The following is a 16,411-nucleotide window of genomic DNA, read 5'->3' on the forward strand; positions in this document are numbered from 1 at the left end:
AAATCGATGTACAAGTGATTTAGATTTTCAACTTGCATGCACCACATGAACAACTAACTGAATCAGATTAGTCTTCTCTTGTTTAATGAAATTGATTGAGTAAAGTGAAAAATGGTTTTGCTTTCAAATCGTCATTTCAAGCGGTTTGAATGATTCAAAAAGTGAGTTTTGTCGAAACCCATTTTTAGCAAAACCTGTTTTTTTGAACGGGAGTGAATGACTTGACACTTCTTGGATCCTTCATTGACAGGAAAATGTCTTTTGATCCTATTATCTAAACACACAAATCAGTTTTTCAAAAATGATTTAAGAACTAATTTTTTAAGATTAATTTTGATAAAGTTAGTCTTTTTTTAGTGTGCCATCTAAATACTACCTTACCCCCAACACTAAAAATAAAGATTCTTAACCAAAGACAAAGGTTTCATTTAATAAATGCCGGTTTAATTATTATTTGTCGAAATATACTCTCTTTAACTTAAAATTATAACGATAAAAGAACATAAAGTTAATTTTTTTAATAATAACTGTTCATCATGCAGGAGGACTTTTTAGGTCCACTTTCCCGTATGTGGGCGCTGTCAGCACAAGCAGTACGTGGGCACGAGACCAAGGAATGGAGGCGTCTCATGCACATTAAATTCTCAGAGGCCTACGTTAAAAACAAGGCAAGAATATTCACTCGACGCGTGTAAAATAAAGTCCATAATCATATAATTAGGATAAAACAAATTTTTTTGTTTCCCAGTTATGTATACGTGGCACTCAATTCTAGATGAACTTGATTCTTGGATGTCGTCCTAAAGTTCAGTTATTTCTTCTGTACTGTACCTTCCGCAGCCTACAGCTAGTGAAGCTCGCAAGATAAACAGCAGAGAAAAAGCTCAGGCGAGCTTCTCTCCCTCATCTGCTTCCTGGAATCCTAAATTCTAATTCCCCACCAAAACCCTAGGAGAGGACCAATCATGGAGTCCATGTCCATAAATGGTGCCTCTTCTGTTTCTTCATCTCCTTCTCTGTCTCAGCATAATGACGCACCGCCACCAGCTTCACCAAACCAGAATGCAAGTGATACGGAGCGCCGCAACTCTGCGCCGCCGGTCTTACTGGGGGACGGCTGCGAGAAGCTCTACGACGCCTACAACGAGCTGCACGGCCTGGCCCAGGAGTTCCACACCCCCTTCGACGCACCGGCCATCCTCGTCGTCGGTCATCAGACGGACGGGAAGAGCGCCCTCGTGGAGGCGCTCATGGGGTTCCAGTTCAACCACGTCGGCGGCGGGACAAAGACCAGGCGGCCCATTACTCTGCACATGAAGTACAACGCCTTGTGCGAAGAGCCGCTCTGTCACCTCGTCTCCGAGGGCGATCCGATGCTGTCGGAGGAGAAGAGCCTTGACGAGATTCAAGTATGGAAAATTCTTGGTTCGGAATGTGTTGGACATTTTATGGTGTGGTCCTAGGATGTTGGTGTTCTGAACTTTGATGGATTTTGATATTCCTTCTTGTTGGTGTAATTGAGTTTATCCACATTATTTGGAACGCTTCACGAACTCATTTTCCACGAAGTTTATTCTGTTGATGTCGCTTGAAATTGCTTCTTTGTCTATCAGTCTGAGACTGGCGCTGTCTCTATTAACACATTGCGCTGTCTCTGTTAACACATTGTGCAATTTGGTTAGTTTTATAGAGGAGCTCCTCCTCATTTAGGCACGTAGTGTGCCTATCAGAAAAGATTCTTAAGTTAGGCCAAAGGAAATACAATCAAAGGCGCATTTCTAGTAAAGAAACCATCCTAAAATGTTTTAAGTTCTGCATTGGATTATGCATGGTAGACTGTTAAATGAAAACCTTTGCTACGTTTATATGAATATTTAAGAACGAAAAAAAAAGACAGTGAATCACATAAAGCTATGGGCTTTTTCAAGATGCAATGACTGACTAGCTAAATTATTGTATATGGTGAAAAATGTACCATTTCCTAGCTGTTACAAATGACCGTTTCAAGATCCAGAACCATAAAAAGCTGAAAATGCAATTCTGGAGTAATAGAACGATTACCAAATAAAAACCTCATACCATAAACAGCAGAGCTCCTAACACGGTGATAATCACATCATTACATGTCTCTCTATGTTTATTAGATGTCATCTCCTGCATGTTCATGATGTGAGCATCAAAACCTAGTAACACGTTAAACTTTGTGCTCAAGGATATGGATTTCTGATTGGTACTCAAGGTGCCCGAATATTCTATGTTCACTTGTTTGCTCCAGCATCATGGAAGACCAGTCTAGTAAATTATATGGCACTTACTCTGTTTTCATCTCAAAAGATCTGATATCCCATGAACATTCTTCTAGGAAGACCTTTCTATATCAAGATATGACTACTTTGGCATATATTTATCTTAGCGAAACCATGAAGACATTTGCAATTTTTTTCTCTGTGCGCAAATTTAATTTTGATGATGCATTAAACAGATCGGCAAATGTTGGTTCTGTTATTGTTAGGTTTGGTTTATCTTTTTGATTTTCTACTGCTTATTTAGCTGATCGTTGCAGGAACTATGCCATTTCATCTTCAAGTAGCATATTTTGTGCTAGTTCAAATCAATAACTATTAATAGTGGTAAACAGGCATATATTGAAGCTGAAAACATGAGGCTTGAGCGTGATGCATGCCAGTTCTCTACAAAGGAAATAACAATTGGAGTTGAATATAAATACTGCCCAAACCTCACAATCATTGACACACCAGGCCTTGTTGCTCCCGCTCCAGGCAGGAAAAATAGAATGTTGCAGGTACATACATTTACAGCAGTATGAAGCTTTGAATTTTAGGTAATGTTAAGATGGATGTCATCCACTGAAGCAACTATTGATTTCTACATGCCACATTCATGTATCATGAAGTTTAACGTTTTTGCATTTTGGGGGTCTATTTCATCATCTCATACTTATTCATGCTCCTGTTCTTCGACTTATTGCAGTTATCTGTTTTTTTGCAGTAGAAATTAGGTCAAGATAGGCTTATGTTGATTCTTGTTTGTTAAAGGCTATCATCATTTGTTCTTATATTAATTGGGAAAACATGAAATAACTACAAATTAGGACAAATTAAAACACTATTGCATGTTTGTTCAGCTGATTCCTATTGGTTTTACCTTCCAATTTTGTGACTTAAAGGAGAAAATTGAATTAAGTTTATTCTTTAGAAAGTTCAAAACATTTATTGCTTTACATACACACACACACACACACTTTCTTACTTTTTATAGTATTATAATTGATCCTAGAAATTTGTGTTACAGTAGTTCCATATCCTCAATTTTGTATAGATGCCATCTATTACTCTGGATGAGAAAAAGAAAAAGTGGATCAGTTTTGAATGGTTGGTTTAGCATTTAATTTTTTGTCTGCTGGTTCTCTGAAAATTGTTCAAGTATTCCTCCATGGAACAATCTTAGTTTTTAATTTTTTCTTTTTCTTTCATGAACTGACTTCAAAAATACATTTGAAGGCTCAAGCACGCTCAGTTGAAGCTCTTGTGAGAGAAAAGATGCAGCATAAGGAGTTTATCATTCTCTGCCTTGAAGACTGTAGTGATTGGAGTAATGCTACAACTCGTCGGGTGGTGATGCAGGTGCTTCTGGGCATGCATAACATCCAGTTTTTAGTTCACATCAGACCTTTATTTTCTTGCAGTATGATGACCTTCCTTTGGCTGGTGCATACACCAAGATGTTAGTATTATACACAAAAACCACTGATTGTTTAATGGTTTTATTCACAGATTGATCCTGAACTGTCAAGGACTGTTGTGGTCTCCACAAAGCTTGACACTAAAATTTTGCAATTTGCACGGTCTTCTGATGTCGAAGTGTTTCTGAAACCACCTGCCCGCACTCTTGATGGGAGCATTTTGGGGGGATCTCCATTCTTCACGTCTGTACCATCTGGAAGAGTGGGTTCTGGACATGAATCTGTTTTTAGGTCAAATGATGAATTTAAACAGGTAATTTTCACAATTTCATTGTCTCAAACAATTCTGGCATTTATGTCCTTCCTTTCTTTAAGAGGCTTCTGAAATTGTATGCATCTTTATATGAGTATACAGGACCTCTGCAAGTGACATATTTGGTAATAAGAATAATCTTTTTTTTTTTTTCTTCTTCTGTTAGTATATTCTCGCGACCTTCCATTTTCTTTCCCATCATTATAGATTTTTATTTTTTGTTTTCTTGTGTAAACTATAAACTCTAAAGTTATTGGTCAGCCATTCTTCGATGAAAAGTTAGTGTTCTTCTGTCAGAGTTCAAATTTGAGTCTTGAAAAATAAAATAGTCCTTGGACATTTTGTTGCTTCAAATTTGTGGCAGGGATAAAAATAAAGGTTTTACTATGGGCATGGAACAGATCGTGGTAGTGATTTAGTGTCTTAGATTGTCTAATCCAATTGAGTTGGAACTTGGAAGTGAAATAGTATTTCTTATTTCAGGCTGTTTCTTTGAGGGAAATACAAGATATTGCTTCTTTGGAAGAAAAATTAGGCCGCTCTTTGTCAAAGGATGAAAGATCAAGAATTGGTGTTAGCAGCCTTAGGTTGTTTCTTGAGGAACTACTGCGGAGAAGGTACTTTCTACACATTTGCCTTAATCTGATAGATCTTTTTTTTTTTTTTTTGAACTAAAAGCTGTTTAAATTTTTGGATGTAAGATACATGGACAGTGTCCCTCTGATAATCCCCCTTCTTGAGAAGGAATACCGCAGCACCACAAGAAAATTGCATGAAATAAGCCAGGAACTGAAGTAAGTTTCTCAACAAGCACCCTGCATATGGGCATGGTGAGCTAAAAGGCATGTATGAGCATGAAAAGTGAGATTATTGATGTGCAACTGTCATTTCATGTGCTGTCGTCGCTTTCTGCATTGTGCTGTCAATAGCGGAAAATACCTGCATACTTTCTATTCTGATCTTCAAATTCTGCTATTCATAGTACAAAAGTTGTCTCCAATAACTTAAATATTTCTTTTTTAAGATATTTGTTTGATTGTTTATATATCATGATTTCCTTTGAGACAGCAACATGGATGAAGTAAAATTGAAGGAGAAGGGACGTGTTTTTCACGATTCACTGTTAACCAAGGTTTTAATCTATGTACATATCTTTGTTAAATCCTTTAATTATTAAATTCCCAACTTGTTCATTAGAGCAGTCAACTGGTGCCACATATTTACTTTGTTTTTCTAAGATTCTGAAAACTGCTGACTTGTCTCTTAAGATGAAAACTTATACTAGAGTTATGCAGAATCGTCAACCTTTTATGTGCTTACTTTCAAAATCTACTCTTTTTACAGCTTTCACTACTATTGAAGGGAACCGTGGTTGCACCTCCTGACAAATTTGGTAATGTTCTTTTCCCAAAGTTTGTATGCATGTATATACATGGTATCAGTGTGTCTGCTTTGAATTTGCTAACTCATCACAAACAAGATCTTGTCCTTTGGCTGTCAAGATGTCTCTGCCAGAACTTGTCACAAACCGTATTTGTTATTTGGTTGTAGGAGAGACATTACAAGATGAAAGGGTCAATGGAGGAGCTTTCCATGGCACCGATGGCCTTCAGATTCCATACAAGTTCATGCCAGTAAGTTCTAGGATTATATGGTTTGACTGTTACAAAAGATTGTTATCTCTGTTGGGAGCCTAGCCTGAAAGGAATACTCAGTAAACAAGCTATAAACATAATCCTAATGAGAATTGAAGACAAGAACCCTCCGTATATACATATAAATATAGCCGCAAATATAACTTTCTGGTTTTATTGGCGAGGTTTTTCTTGGGTATTTTTCAGTAACGTTGTCTTTTTTTTTTTTTGGATTGGGTGGGAGAAATCTCGGACATTTGAAATACATTAAAAATACAAATGTTGGCAAAAATACAATAAATGAGAAACTAATAGAAGACATAAAAAACATGTAGTTAATGGTAAAAATGATAAAGTAATTAGCATTGCATTGTGTTGCATCTAGGAGGTCACATTGAATACCTAAAACAAAAGGAAATAAAACATTGAAACAAAAGTAGAAGAAAATGAAAGCAGAAAATGAAATAAAAAGGCAGCAGCAAAATCGTGATAAGTTGATTTTTAATGTTTTTCTAAAATATCACAATTTTTTTTATTTTTTTCTTTAATATTATGATATCTTAAAAAATATCCCGATATGTGTGGCTATGTATATGACCAAAAGCAACCTTGTGATGTCCAACAGCTTGAGTAGTTTTAAGCAGTATTTTAGCTCTAATCATTTGTTCCCACAATCTCTTTCACTGGGCAATCAATTCTTTTTTCTGGAATAGACAAGAAGACTAATTCTTTACAGAAAGCGTCTAGGCATATTCATTATCAGTTCCATAGTCTCAGATTTCATGCTGTTTCAGTTTGCTGGCTGATACAGCCATTGTTATCAATATATGTGCATATTGGCCCCTATTGGATAATGCACAGAGTACCGGCTCCTCTCTGCAATGAGCAGGGGCTACTTTCAAAAGGCGACGATATGAGGGACAAGCCATATCAGCATGTATCAGCCAATTCTGCCCCATGTAGGGTGATGTTTCAATAAAAATAACAAAAATGATTTTTTTTTCAGTTTTTTATTAAGAAACATAGCCACAACTATTGTGATAAGTTTAAAAATATTATGATATTCACGAAAAAATGAAAAAACAAAAAAAGGAAAAAAATGTGATATTTTGAAAAAAAAAAGTGAAAATCAATTTATCGTGATTTTATCGTGTTTTTTTATTTCATTTTTTGTTCTCATCTTTTTTCAACTTTTGTTTCATTGTTTTATTTCCTCTTGTTTTAGGTGTTCAGTGTGACCTCCTAGATGCAAGACAATGCTTATGACTTTATCATTGCTATCATTTTAAGTAGATTTTTTTTTATGTCTGCTTATTAGTTTCTCATTTTTTTTTTTATTTAAAAAAAAACTTTTAAGATTTTCTCAAGTTTTTTCAGATAAAAACCCAAGAAAACCTCACTGATAAAAACCTGAGAACGATATTTGCGGCTATGTAAAGAAATGCCAGATAAAGATCAATAGGTGCTGATGCGTATTGAGTCATACAGGCATAACATTTAGGTCTATCATGTGATTTGGAAAACATTTACAATGCTGGATACAGTGTGTTGGCGAACATGCATTGGCCCATATAGGGCTATTTTCATTTTTCTTATTTTCAAAAATTAACAAAAATTCGTAAATATTTATTAAGTAAAATTTTTTTAATCCTGTAAGATCTTTTTGTGTTTTCTGCTGATGCAATGCATATTCTAACATGGTCAATACAAGATCAAAATTGGCAAATACTGCTTCCAGTTACTGGCAAAATGTACACAGCTGAAGATGCCTCTTATTCATAGAGTTTCCTTCATTCAATAAGATTTTGATTCAAGAAAAAGGATAGCATTGAGCAGCATGACGGTTTGCTTAAAAAGCACTATTATACGCTTCAGGTTTCCATGACCTAGAGGTGTCAACATGGTTCCCGTATTCTAGGTCCCATGATTTCATAAGGGTGGTTACATTTGGTATCGTGTACTATTCAACAAGTGGTGACTCCTTTTGTCTATTGAATACTGTTTGCTCTCAGAATGCAGGAATGCGTCTTTATGGAGGTGCACAATATCATAGAGCTATGGCTGAATTTCGCTTTGTGGTTGGTGGTATTAAGTGTCCTCAAATTACTCGAGAAGAAATAGTGAATGCATGTGGAGTTGAAGATGTTCACGATGGGACTAACTATTTCAGGTATGACTTGCCTTTAGTACTTTTTGCAAATGAAATCTTCAACACTGCTCTCATGTGTTTGGTTCTTATCATGACATCCATAAATTTTTTTAGGAGTGCTTGTGTGATCGCTGTTGCAAAAGCGAGGGACACATTCGAACCTTTTCTCCATCAGGCAACATTTCTTTCTTTCTTTGCTTCTTTATGAGTTTTCTACTTTTCTTTTATCTTGAAATGCTGCTAATAAAAGGCAAAAACCAGCTTCAAGAAAATATTGGTCACTTCGACTATGTCCCAAACAGCATCTGGAAGGAAGGAATTTTGCATGGACCAGCCTTGCTTGACTTATTACCAGTTGATATTTTGCCAAACTAAGCGCATTCTGGTGTATTGGCACAGGCTGTAGAGGCATCTTTACATGCATATATCGAACATGTGAAAGTATTTGCAATGCCATCTTGGCCGCATGAATTTATGCATCACATAATTAATCATTATATTTAGTTCCATTTGGAACAGGACCTAGGGTCATGGCAAAAAAAGATTCCTTCTGAACATGCATAACTAAGTTTCATGTTCATAACTTCATATCAGTGTCTAATTATTTCTACTTGTGTCATGGAGGAAACTTTTTCTCTTGGATCCTGAAGCTCAACGGTGTGATGTTACTTCTAATTGGCTTCAGTTTTCCTTTTAGCTTGAAAAAATCAAGGACCAGGCTGAATCCTGCTTATTGTTGTCTTCCAATTTGGTGGCTGCTTCTATTACTTTCCTATTGTCCAGTTCTGATCTTCTCAAGTTGATCAATGGGCCATTGGGGACAAAATAATTAACGGTTTCACATCGATTTCTTGCTAAATCTGGATTTATTCTGAAAAGCCGTAGGTTTGGTCGTTGATCAGCTTTATGGCTGAAACTCACTTCATAATATAGTTATAGCAGAAAATTGATTCCCGGCGTTTTATGAATATGCTTTGAGCTGGATCTTGTTGTTCACTGCACTCCAATAATGGCTTTCGGAAAATTACCATACAAAAAGCATTGTTGTTCCTGGTAGTGATGGATTCTTTCATTCTCACTCCTAGACTGCAAGCAGGTTCTTCATTTTTCAGTTATGCTATTATACATTGTGCTAATGATCCTTATGTTGCTGATTCAATCTCTTTGGGGATTTGTGTTTACTAACAATCTAAAATAAAATTTCATCTACTTCTGTACTCGACTCATTGAGGTGCTTTTGATTTTCTTTTTTCTGTAATTAGATGCCTTACTTGGATCAAGTTCTTGATATAGCTCCAGAATAAAAAAAAAAAAAGCAAGGAGAGAGAAAAGATATGGTGAGAGAGAGGGAAAATGGGGTGAGAAAAACCAATCTCAAAATGGGACTGGTTGAACCCATTCTCTAGATATATGTGTGTATACCTGTCCGTTTTTGTGTGTGCATCACACCGACATCTTCACTGCATGCATGTGACATAGGTTTGAAAGTTTCTGTTTCCTTTTCTCCTGTACTATTCTTCACTCTTGCTAATATGTAGTTGCTTTTCATCTTCCTTGTGCCAGTTGGGGTTTAGACTTCTTCACATTTTGAAGAGACTGCTTCCCATCTCTATCTACCTACTGCAAGTATGGCTCCTATCTTCTTTAATGACTTCTGAATCATGATCCATATGGATTAAGGAATTCCTCAGCATTTCTGTCAAGCTAGACATATTCCTCATTGGCTCACAAATTTTTAAAATACCAAATTTATTTAACCTTGAGCAGAAAGATGGTGAATATTTTATTGGCCACGATGTATTTCTGAGGCGTGTTGAGGCAGCATTCAATTCTTTTGCAGAATCTACGGAGCGAGCATGTCGTGAAAAGTTAGTCATCTTTGCCAAGCACTTTAATAGTAGAGTAATTTTCTAAATGCAACTTATTGAATTTCGTTTTATCAAAAGGTGGGGAAGTTCCAACATGGCTGCATGATTATTCATTCATATTTTTTGTAAGTGAATAGTCCGTGGAAATTGTCGCAGGAAACATTGGTCAATGTTCTTAAAAGCACCATCATTCACAAGTGGACTACAAACACATATAAAATTGTAAAGCATGACTGGCAAAAATCCTTTACCCTTCTGTGATTCATCTCAGTACCTTCTAATGTCTATAAAAGTTTGTAGAAACTGAGAATACAATCTGGAACTTCAGTTGATAGAATTTCATTGTCTTTTTGTTCTATAAATTAAAGTTCACACTTCACAGATGTGCTATAACTTTACGACTGTGTGCAAACCACCAAGAGTCAGCTGCTCTGTCACATGGGTATGAGTGCAGGTCTGGGTACGGGTGCAGATCACGTTCAAAATCAGGGGTACAGGAGTACGGCAGTGGATGTACATATATTATAATATTATATATATGAAATAATCTGGAAAATTGCATTCATTAAGATTTTAAACAGACCAAAAGTGCACCATTCACCATTGCGATCATGATTCACCAATCCAGGTTTGATATCATCCAAATTGGATACATTGATCTAACATGACCTCGGTGCTAGCAAGATGCTGCCTTTTGCTGCTTTGCAGCAGAAAATAGCAACAGATAATAAACAAAAAAACTGAAAAGGAGTAGGTGCTAACGAGTAAGAATAGTCACACGCACATAGTAATATTAAGTTATTAACAATGAATGAATAATGAAGAAAATAATGAAACAATAGAATCAATAGATGATTAAATTGAGCAAAAAATAAGGAATAACACATAAGGAACAAAAATTGACAGATAAGAGACAAAAGACAGAAAAAAATTGAATAATGAGGGTGCAAAAATGGGGCAAATCAGCATGGACGGCTGAAAAACGACAGAAATCGAATGATAACCATACCTGCCATTGGAAAAGTGGATGAAATCCACCGGACATTGTAGGGTTTGCTGAGAAAAAAGAGGAAGACAAGCCTGCTGTAGGTGGCTTCCTTCGCTGGAGATATTAAATGCTTACCGGAAATAGATGCCAGGTGCTGGAAAAATCTCCTCCACCAGTTACTTGCCCAAAACGCAGCAGCATTTGACCCTTCGACGTTGGTCGAAGGCTGCGATATTTCAAATCATTGTGTATATACGGTGCTGTAAAAAAAAACCAAAGAAAACCCCAAAATGGGACCAAAATGGACTTGGTCAAATTTGACCTAAGAATGGACTGACATGGGGTCTGGGTCCATGACGTGTCAGGCTTCTGTCAGCTCGACACAGGTACAGCACCTTTTGAGGTGCACCCGTGTATGAAAGGGACTCAGCTGGTGTTGTTTGAAGTGCATAACAGTCTGGTATGGTCATTTTTTGTTATATGTCAAGGAAAAGAAGAACCACTATCTCTGCAGATTTTGGCAGCCCTCTTGCTCATAAAGCCCTTGGGGTTCCCGCTCACCTTCACTGTGAGTGGATCTATCTTGATCTTATTCATAAAGGGACATGTAATTACATGCATCTTCCTTCATGCATCCAAGACATGAAGCGGATAAGTGCATGCTTCCTTCTGCATACATCCAAGACATGCAGAGGATAAGCACATGCTTCCTTCTGCATATATCCAAGATGCACAACTTGAGGTTGACTTGGCTGCAGTACAAGCTGATTTTCAGAGGCAACTAACTGCACCAGATTTTCCATGTGGCTCGCTAGTGCCTACCAGTTCATGATGGTAGCCTTTAGAACTTAAACTGTGTGTTATGTTTCTTTTTCTTCCATTACCAACCTCCATACCCAAAGACTGACCTTTTACACACTCCTGGTTTGGCCAAAAAACTGGCAGACAAGTCTTTTCTATTTGATGCTCTCGGATGGAAGCATCTCCTAGGGATGAAAGTTGTGAACAGGCGGGGGACTAAGTCTTTTGCTTGTTTTGTGATATTCACACAAGTTTGTTGGACAAAACCATGGTTGTTGTGTACGAGAATGAGAAAGCATGCAGTATTTTTTCTTGAAATAAATATTCAAATTTAAATTCTAATGGATTACAAATTTTTATGACTTCTTCCATGAAATGACTTGCAAGTTGCGGCCATCGTTGACATAGTTAACTAAAGTTCAGTAAGATGAGAACACTTGCAATTGCCTGAAGGAATAAATAAACCAGTGAGGGCTATGAATGTGGAAAATTCAAACTAACATAATTTCTGCTTTATGTGAAGATGTATGGAAGACTTAATGAGCACAACTCGATATGTGACTTGGTCTCTGCACAATAAGGTGATACAACAGTGACCTTGCTTTACTTGAAAAGTTGCATATTTTGGTTATGCTCTTTTCTTAACCTTAGTTTTCTCTAACATCCACCTTTTTACTTTTAACCACAAGAATCGAGCTGGCTTGCGCCATTTTTTGGATTCATTTGCTGGTACTGAGCATTCCACTCTTGGTGGTGCATCTATTGTTGGAATCGCTTCTCAAGAAATAGCTAATGGATCTGCTGCTACTGAGAACAAACAAGAAAACAAGGCCAAGGGTGATGTGAAACACAACCATGTTGGACTAGAAACAAGTGCCTGTACCCAGACCACTGAAATGAGATTGGTTGACCTGCTGGACAACACACTGTGGAATAGAAGACTTGCTCCATCATCTGAGAGAATTGTTTATGCATTGGTACAGCAAATTTTTCAAGGCATAAGGGAGCACTTTTTGGTATCTGCAGAACTTAAGGTACGGTTCCTTATCCTTCTGGATCCTCTCCTTTTCAGTCTTTTAATTTTTTAGTACATAGTGTTTAATCTCTTTGACTAGTCTCTGAAGTTGTCAGCATCACTGACATCCTTGTTTCATAATTGCCATGAAAGAGTAAAGTAACTTAAAAAAGAGTGTTGCTGACATAACTGAATGAGCAAATATTATAGTCTAAATATTATAATCTTGTCACTTTTTGTGGAACTTACACAAACTATGTTTAAAGTTTGTCATTTTCATGTGAAATAAAGCATATTAAGTTACTGAATTCAGACTATTCAGTAAATATTGTCATCTTCTCACTTTTTGTGGCAGGAACTTATGCAAACTATAAAATACATCTAAACTTTAAACTTTGTCATTAACATGAGAAATAAAGCATATCAAGTTAATAACTTATGTGGCATACAGGTGGCTAAAGGAATAGATGTCAAATACCTGTGGGAGCTAATATGAGAAACGATGAAAATAAATGTGAGGTTGCTCTTGAACTTGTCATTCATGAGCTTATAGGCAATAGCATCTTCATTCACCTGACTGGTGTAACCAGCTTAAGATCTTCAAGTTTGAATATTTCAGCTGCATTTTGTGGCACGTAGGGGTCTGACTGACTCTAGTTTGCTCTCTCTCTCTCTCTCTCTCTCTCTTTCTTATATATATATATATATATGTGTGTGTGTGTGTGTGTGTGTGTGTGTGTAATTCAGGAACCGTTTTCCAACTACCTTCAGTCATTGCATGTACAATGCTACTTAGTAGGCATGACTTTTCTCCTTTTCTTTTTGATGATTGTGAACTCCTTTAGCCCCATGCCATTCAGTGTGCCTTCCTTTTCAGCATTGCTAGACAGCATTATCTATATGTGTGTCTGTTGTGTGTGTGTGTGTGTTATGAATCTGATCATAATTAATATATTCATACAGACTCTTGAACAATTTTCATTTTTTTGTGTTGTGAACCTGATAATAACTAATATATATCCAGACTCTTGAACAATTTTCAACAACCAACAAGATACCATGGTTAAAGGTAGTAAATGGGTTTTTGATTTGGATGATTAAAATATAGAGAATTGGATCTTTGTTGAAGCTGATGGACCATTAGACCAGAATTCAGGAATCATTTTTCAACTACTTTCTATTATTACATGTATAATCTTACTTAGTGGCCATGACTTCTCTCTTTTTTGTTTTTGATGATCATGAAACCCCCTAGGCCCATGCCATTTAATGTGCATTCTTTTTCCTTGAGACAACCCCCAGTCTGGTTGACAACTATGACAGTGCTAAACCGTATTGTGTGTGTGTTTGTGTGTGTGTGTATAAATATTACGAATCTAATCATGTTTAATATATTTACAGACTCTTTAACACTTTTCAACAACCATTAAGATACCATGGCTAAGGGTACTACATGAGTTTGGATGATAGAAAAGCAGATAATTGGATCTTTGTTGAAATTGATGGACCAGAAAACCAGAATTGAGGAATCATTTTTCAACTACTTTCAGTCATTACGTGTAATCCTACTTAGTAACCATAACTTTTCTCTTTTCCTTTTTGATGATCATAAACCTCTCTAGGCCCATGCCATTTAATGTGCCTTCTTTTTCCTGGTGAGCTTGACATCTATGACGTTGCCAAATGGTATTGCGTACATTATGCCTGGATGAACATAACTTTCAATTAAACAAGTTATGGCCATCTTTTATGACCTTAAATGGATCAAATGGCCCTCATTTATTCTTGGGGTTTATTATCTTTGAAACAAGCTAGGACACATTTGGCAGATGCTAAAACGGAATTGGAAACGTGCTCCTTACATCACAAAATATTGAGAGAATGAGGTAGACAGGCTTGTTGATTTGTAGGATGTTAATACTTCACTATTGGGGCGTGCACTGAAGCTGAAGTGAAAACTTCTCCAAGACTGAATACCAACAACCATGTAGATGTTGATATTTCTTGAGATTCTTTGATGTGTCGTGAAGTTTTTGATTTTGATATTTCTGGAGACCTTCGATATTGCTGGTGGAAGTTGCTTTTTAGTTCATCTCTATTTGTTTATATTTTTTCCAGTTAGTGGGCTTCACTGCTGGACAAGTATCTGACACGTGTGGCCTCTTTGCATGCTAAGTTTAGGTCAAAGAGATTTAATTTGAGTCTTGGAAATACAAGTTTCCTGATTTTAACTGTTTTTACTTCAGTTCAACTGTTTCCTCCTCATGCCTGTGGTTGATAAGTTGCCTGTCCTACTGCGGGAAGACTTGGAATCTGCTTTTGAGGATGAACTAGACACAGTCTTCAATATCACTCATCTTAGACATTCTCTTGGACAAAGGAAACGTGAACATGAGCTTGAATTGAAGCGGGTAATTCTCTGGTGATGGCATCTTTCCCTGGTTAGTTGGCAATATTTTCTTGACAAATTTTATGTATTTTCAGATTCTGAGGCTGAAGGAAAAATTTAAAGTCATTCACCAGAACTTGACATCACAAATAGCCAAGGACGCTTGTAATGGAATTAAATCATTGACATTGATAGATGGACAGAGGTGAATATTTTTGTCATGGGTTGCAGTATGGAGCTTTGCTTCATCTCCTTCTATATGGCATTCGGGAAGCGATACCAGAGACTGGTTGTCTTGATTTACTGGAATGGCTGAATCAAGTCAATTTCTGCCAGTTATGGAGCCACAGCATCTGTCTCTAAATTAAATGCTGAGTAATGAATCAACGGAATTGGTTCTTCATGCTAAACACTACGTTGCCTCTGTGGTAAATGGACTCTAGCACTTTGGTTTGTATGGATATCTCTTCCATAACAGAATGTCAAGCATTTGTTTATAGAGATTTGCTTTTCTTGTTCATTCTGTGTTTCTCGTAAGCTATAAATTTGTTCATTGCGGATATTGTTCTCTTTCCTTCATTCTGATGCCTGTTTTCTTCCTTATATTTCACCATGCCATTTAGGTAAGATGTCACCTGAGCGGCATAATGTTCATCTATTAAGAAATCAAGGTTCAAGGAGACATGTAATGTGCTAACTATGTTCTATGCATCACTGATCTCGAATTGGTATCCTGTAATGCACCTCGAGAATGGGCTTGTTTGACTCATGTGGTGGGGACAGCACGATTGATTTGTCTTTAGTGAAATTCTGCATAAATGAAGATATCATATTCACTTGGTATTGTGGAGGTGCATATTCCTGTTCTAAATGTCTTCGTGTGGAAAGGTAAAGCCATCTAGCAGTGCATCAATAGATTATTCTTCACTATTGGAATTATATCAAAAGTAAGTAAAAAAAATTAACGTGGTTGAAGGGCATGAAAATTTGAATTAAATTGGGAAAAGAAACTTGAATTTATATTTGATGCTTCGAAGCACTGCTGAAGCACTACTTAGTGATTTCTTAATGATCTTCGATGCACGAAACGTGGAATTTGGTGTTGGCAGATCAGGTTTGGCATGTGCCACGTTGAGGTACTGCAGAAGAAAAAATTGTCAAATTAGATCCAGTTATTGTAATCAATTAGTTGACTTGTTGGTTGACTTTGAAACAGGAAAAAAAAATATTATCTAATGAGACATGAAAAAATCGGTAAAATAGAATTAGATCCACTAGTTAATTTTCTCAAAGTAGAAGAGTGTACTCCTATCTGTTACTAGGTTTTTCAGTAAGATTAATTTTGATTTGCTATGCTTATGTGCCTTCTCATTATTGTTTGATGCAACTGCTAAATGCACACGGGCACTTCATGTGGTTGCCCGATTCTAGAGAGGAACCTCCGCTATTTCAGCTCTTACATATGCGGTTATCATTCATAGTATTGGCAATAAATGTGATGTTTCGAAAAATTAAGGCCTTTTCTCCTCTTCTGACGGAAACATCGAGGGA

At 36.7% G+C, this 16,411-nt stretch overlaps 1 protein-coding gene across 1 annotated transcript; it reads left to right on the forward strand.

Moving 5' to 3' along the window:
* The first annotated feature begins 870 nt into the window (after nt 1-870).
* On the forward strand, nt 871-15,420 carry LOC116253300 (dynamin-like protein ARC5). The gene is made up of 17 exons (XM_031628067.2): nt 871-1,409; nt 2,639-2,803; nt 3,522-3,644; nt 3,795-4,016; nt 4,500-4,633; nt 4,718-4,810; nt 5,085-5,148; nt 5,361-5,409; nt 5,568-5,650; nt 7,663-7,820; nt 7,914-7,974; nt 9,363-9,425; nt 9,567-9,667; nt 11,980-12,037; nt 12,146-12,490; nt 14,718-14,882; nt 14,956-15,420. The coding sequence occupies exons 1-17, from the start codon at nt 966-968 to the stop codon at nt 15,067-15,069; spliced, it is 2,442 nt and encodes an 813-aa protein (XP_031483927.1). The 5' UTR covers nt 871-965; the 3' UTR covers nt 15,070-15,420.
* Nucleotides 15,421-16,411: the final 991 nt, after the last annotated feature.

The sequence above is a fragment of the Nymphaea colorata genome, chromosome 1, assembly GCF_008831285.2.
Source record: "Nymphaea colorata isolate Beijing-Zhang1983 chromosome 1, ASM883128v2, whole genome shotgun sequence".
Lineage (NCBI taxonomy): Eukaryota > Viridiplantae > Streptophyta > Magnoliopsida > Nymphaeales > Nymphaeaceae > Nymphaea > Nymphaea colorata.

Bases quoted from the DNA above. Each gene is read 5' to 3' on its own strand.
- LOC116253300 (XM_031628067.2), top strand. From the start codon at position 966: ATGGAGTCCATGTCCATAAATGGTGCCTCTTCTGTTTCTTCATCTCCT. The intron at 9,426-9,566 runs GTATGGCTCCTA...AACCTTGAGCAG, and splicing joins TCTCTATCTACCTACTGCAA to AAAGATGGTGAATATTTTAT. The intron at 9,668-11,979 runs GTTAGTCATCTT...CTTTATGTGAAG, and splicing joins GAGCGAGCATGTCGTGAAAA to ATGTATGGAAGACTTAATGA.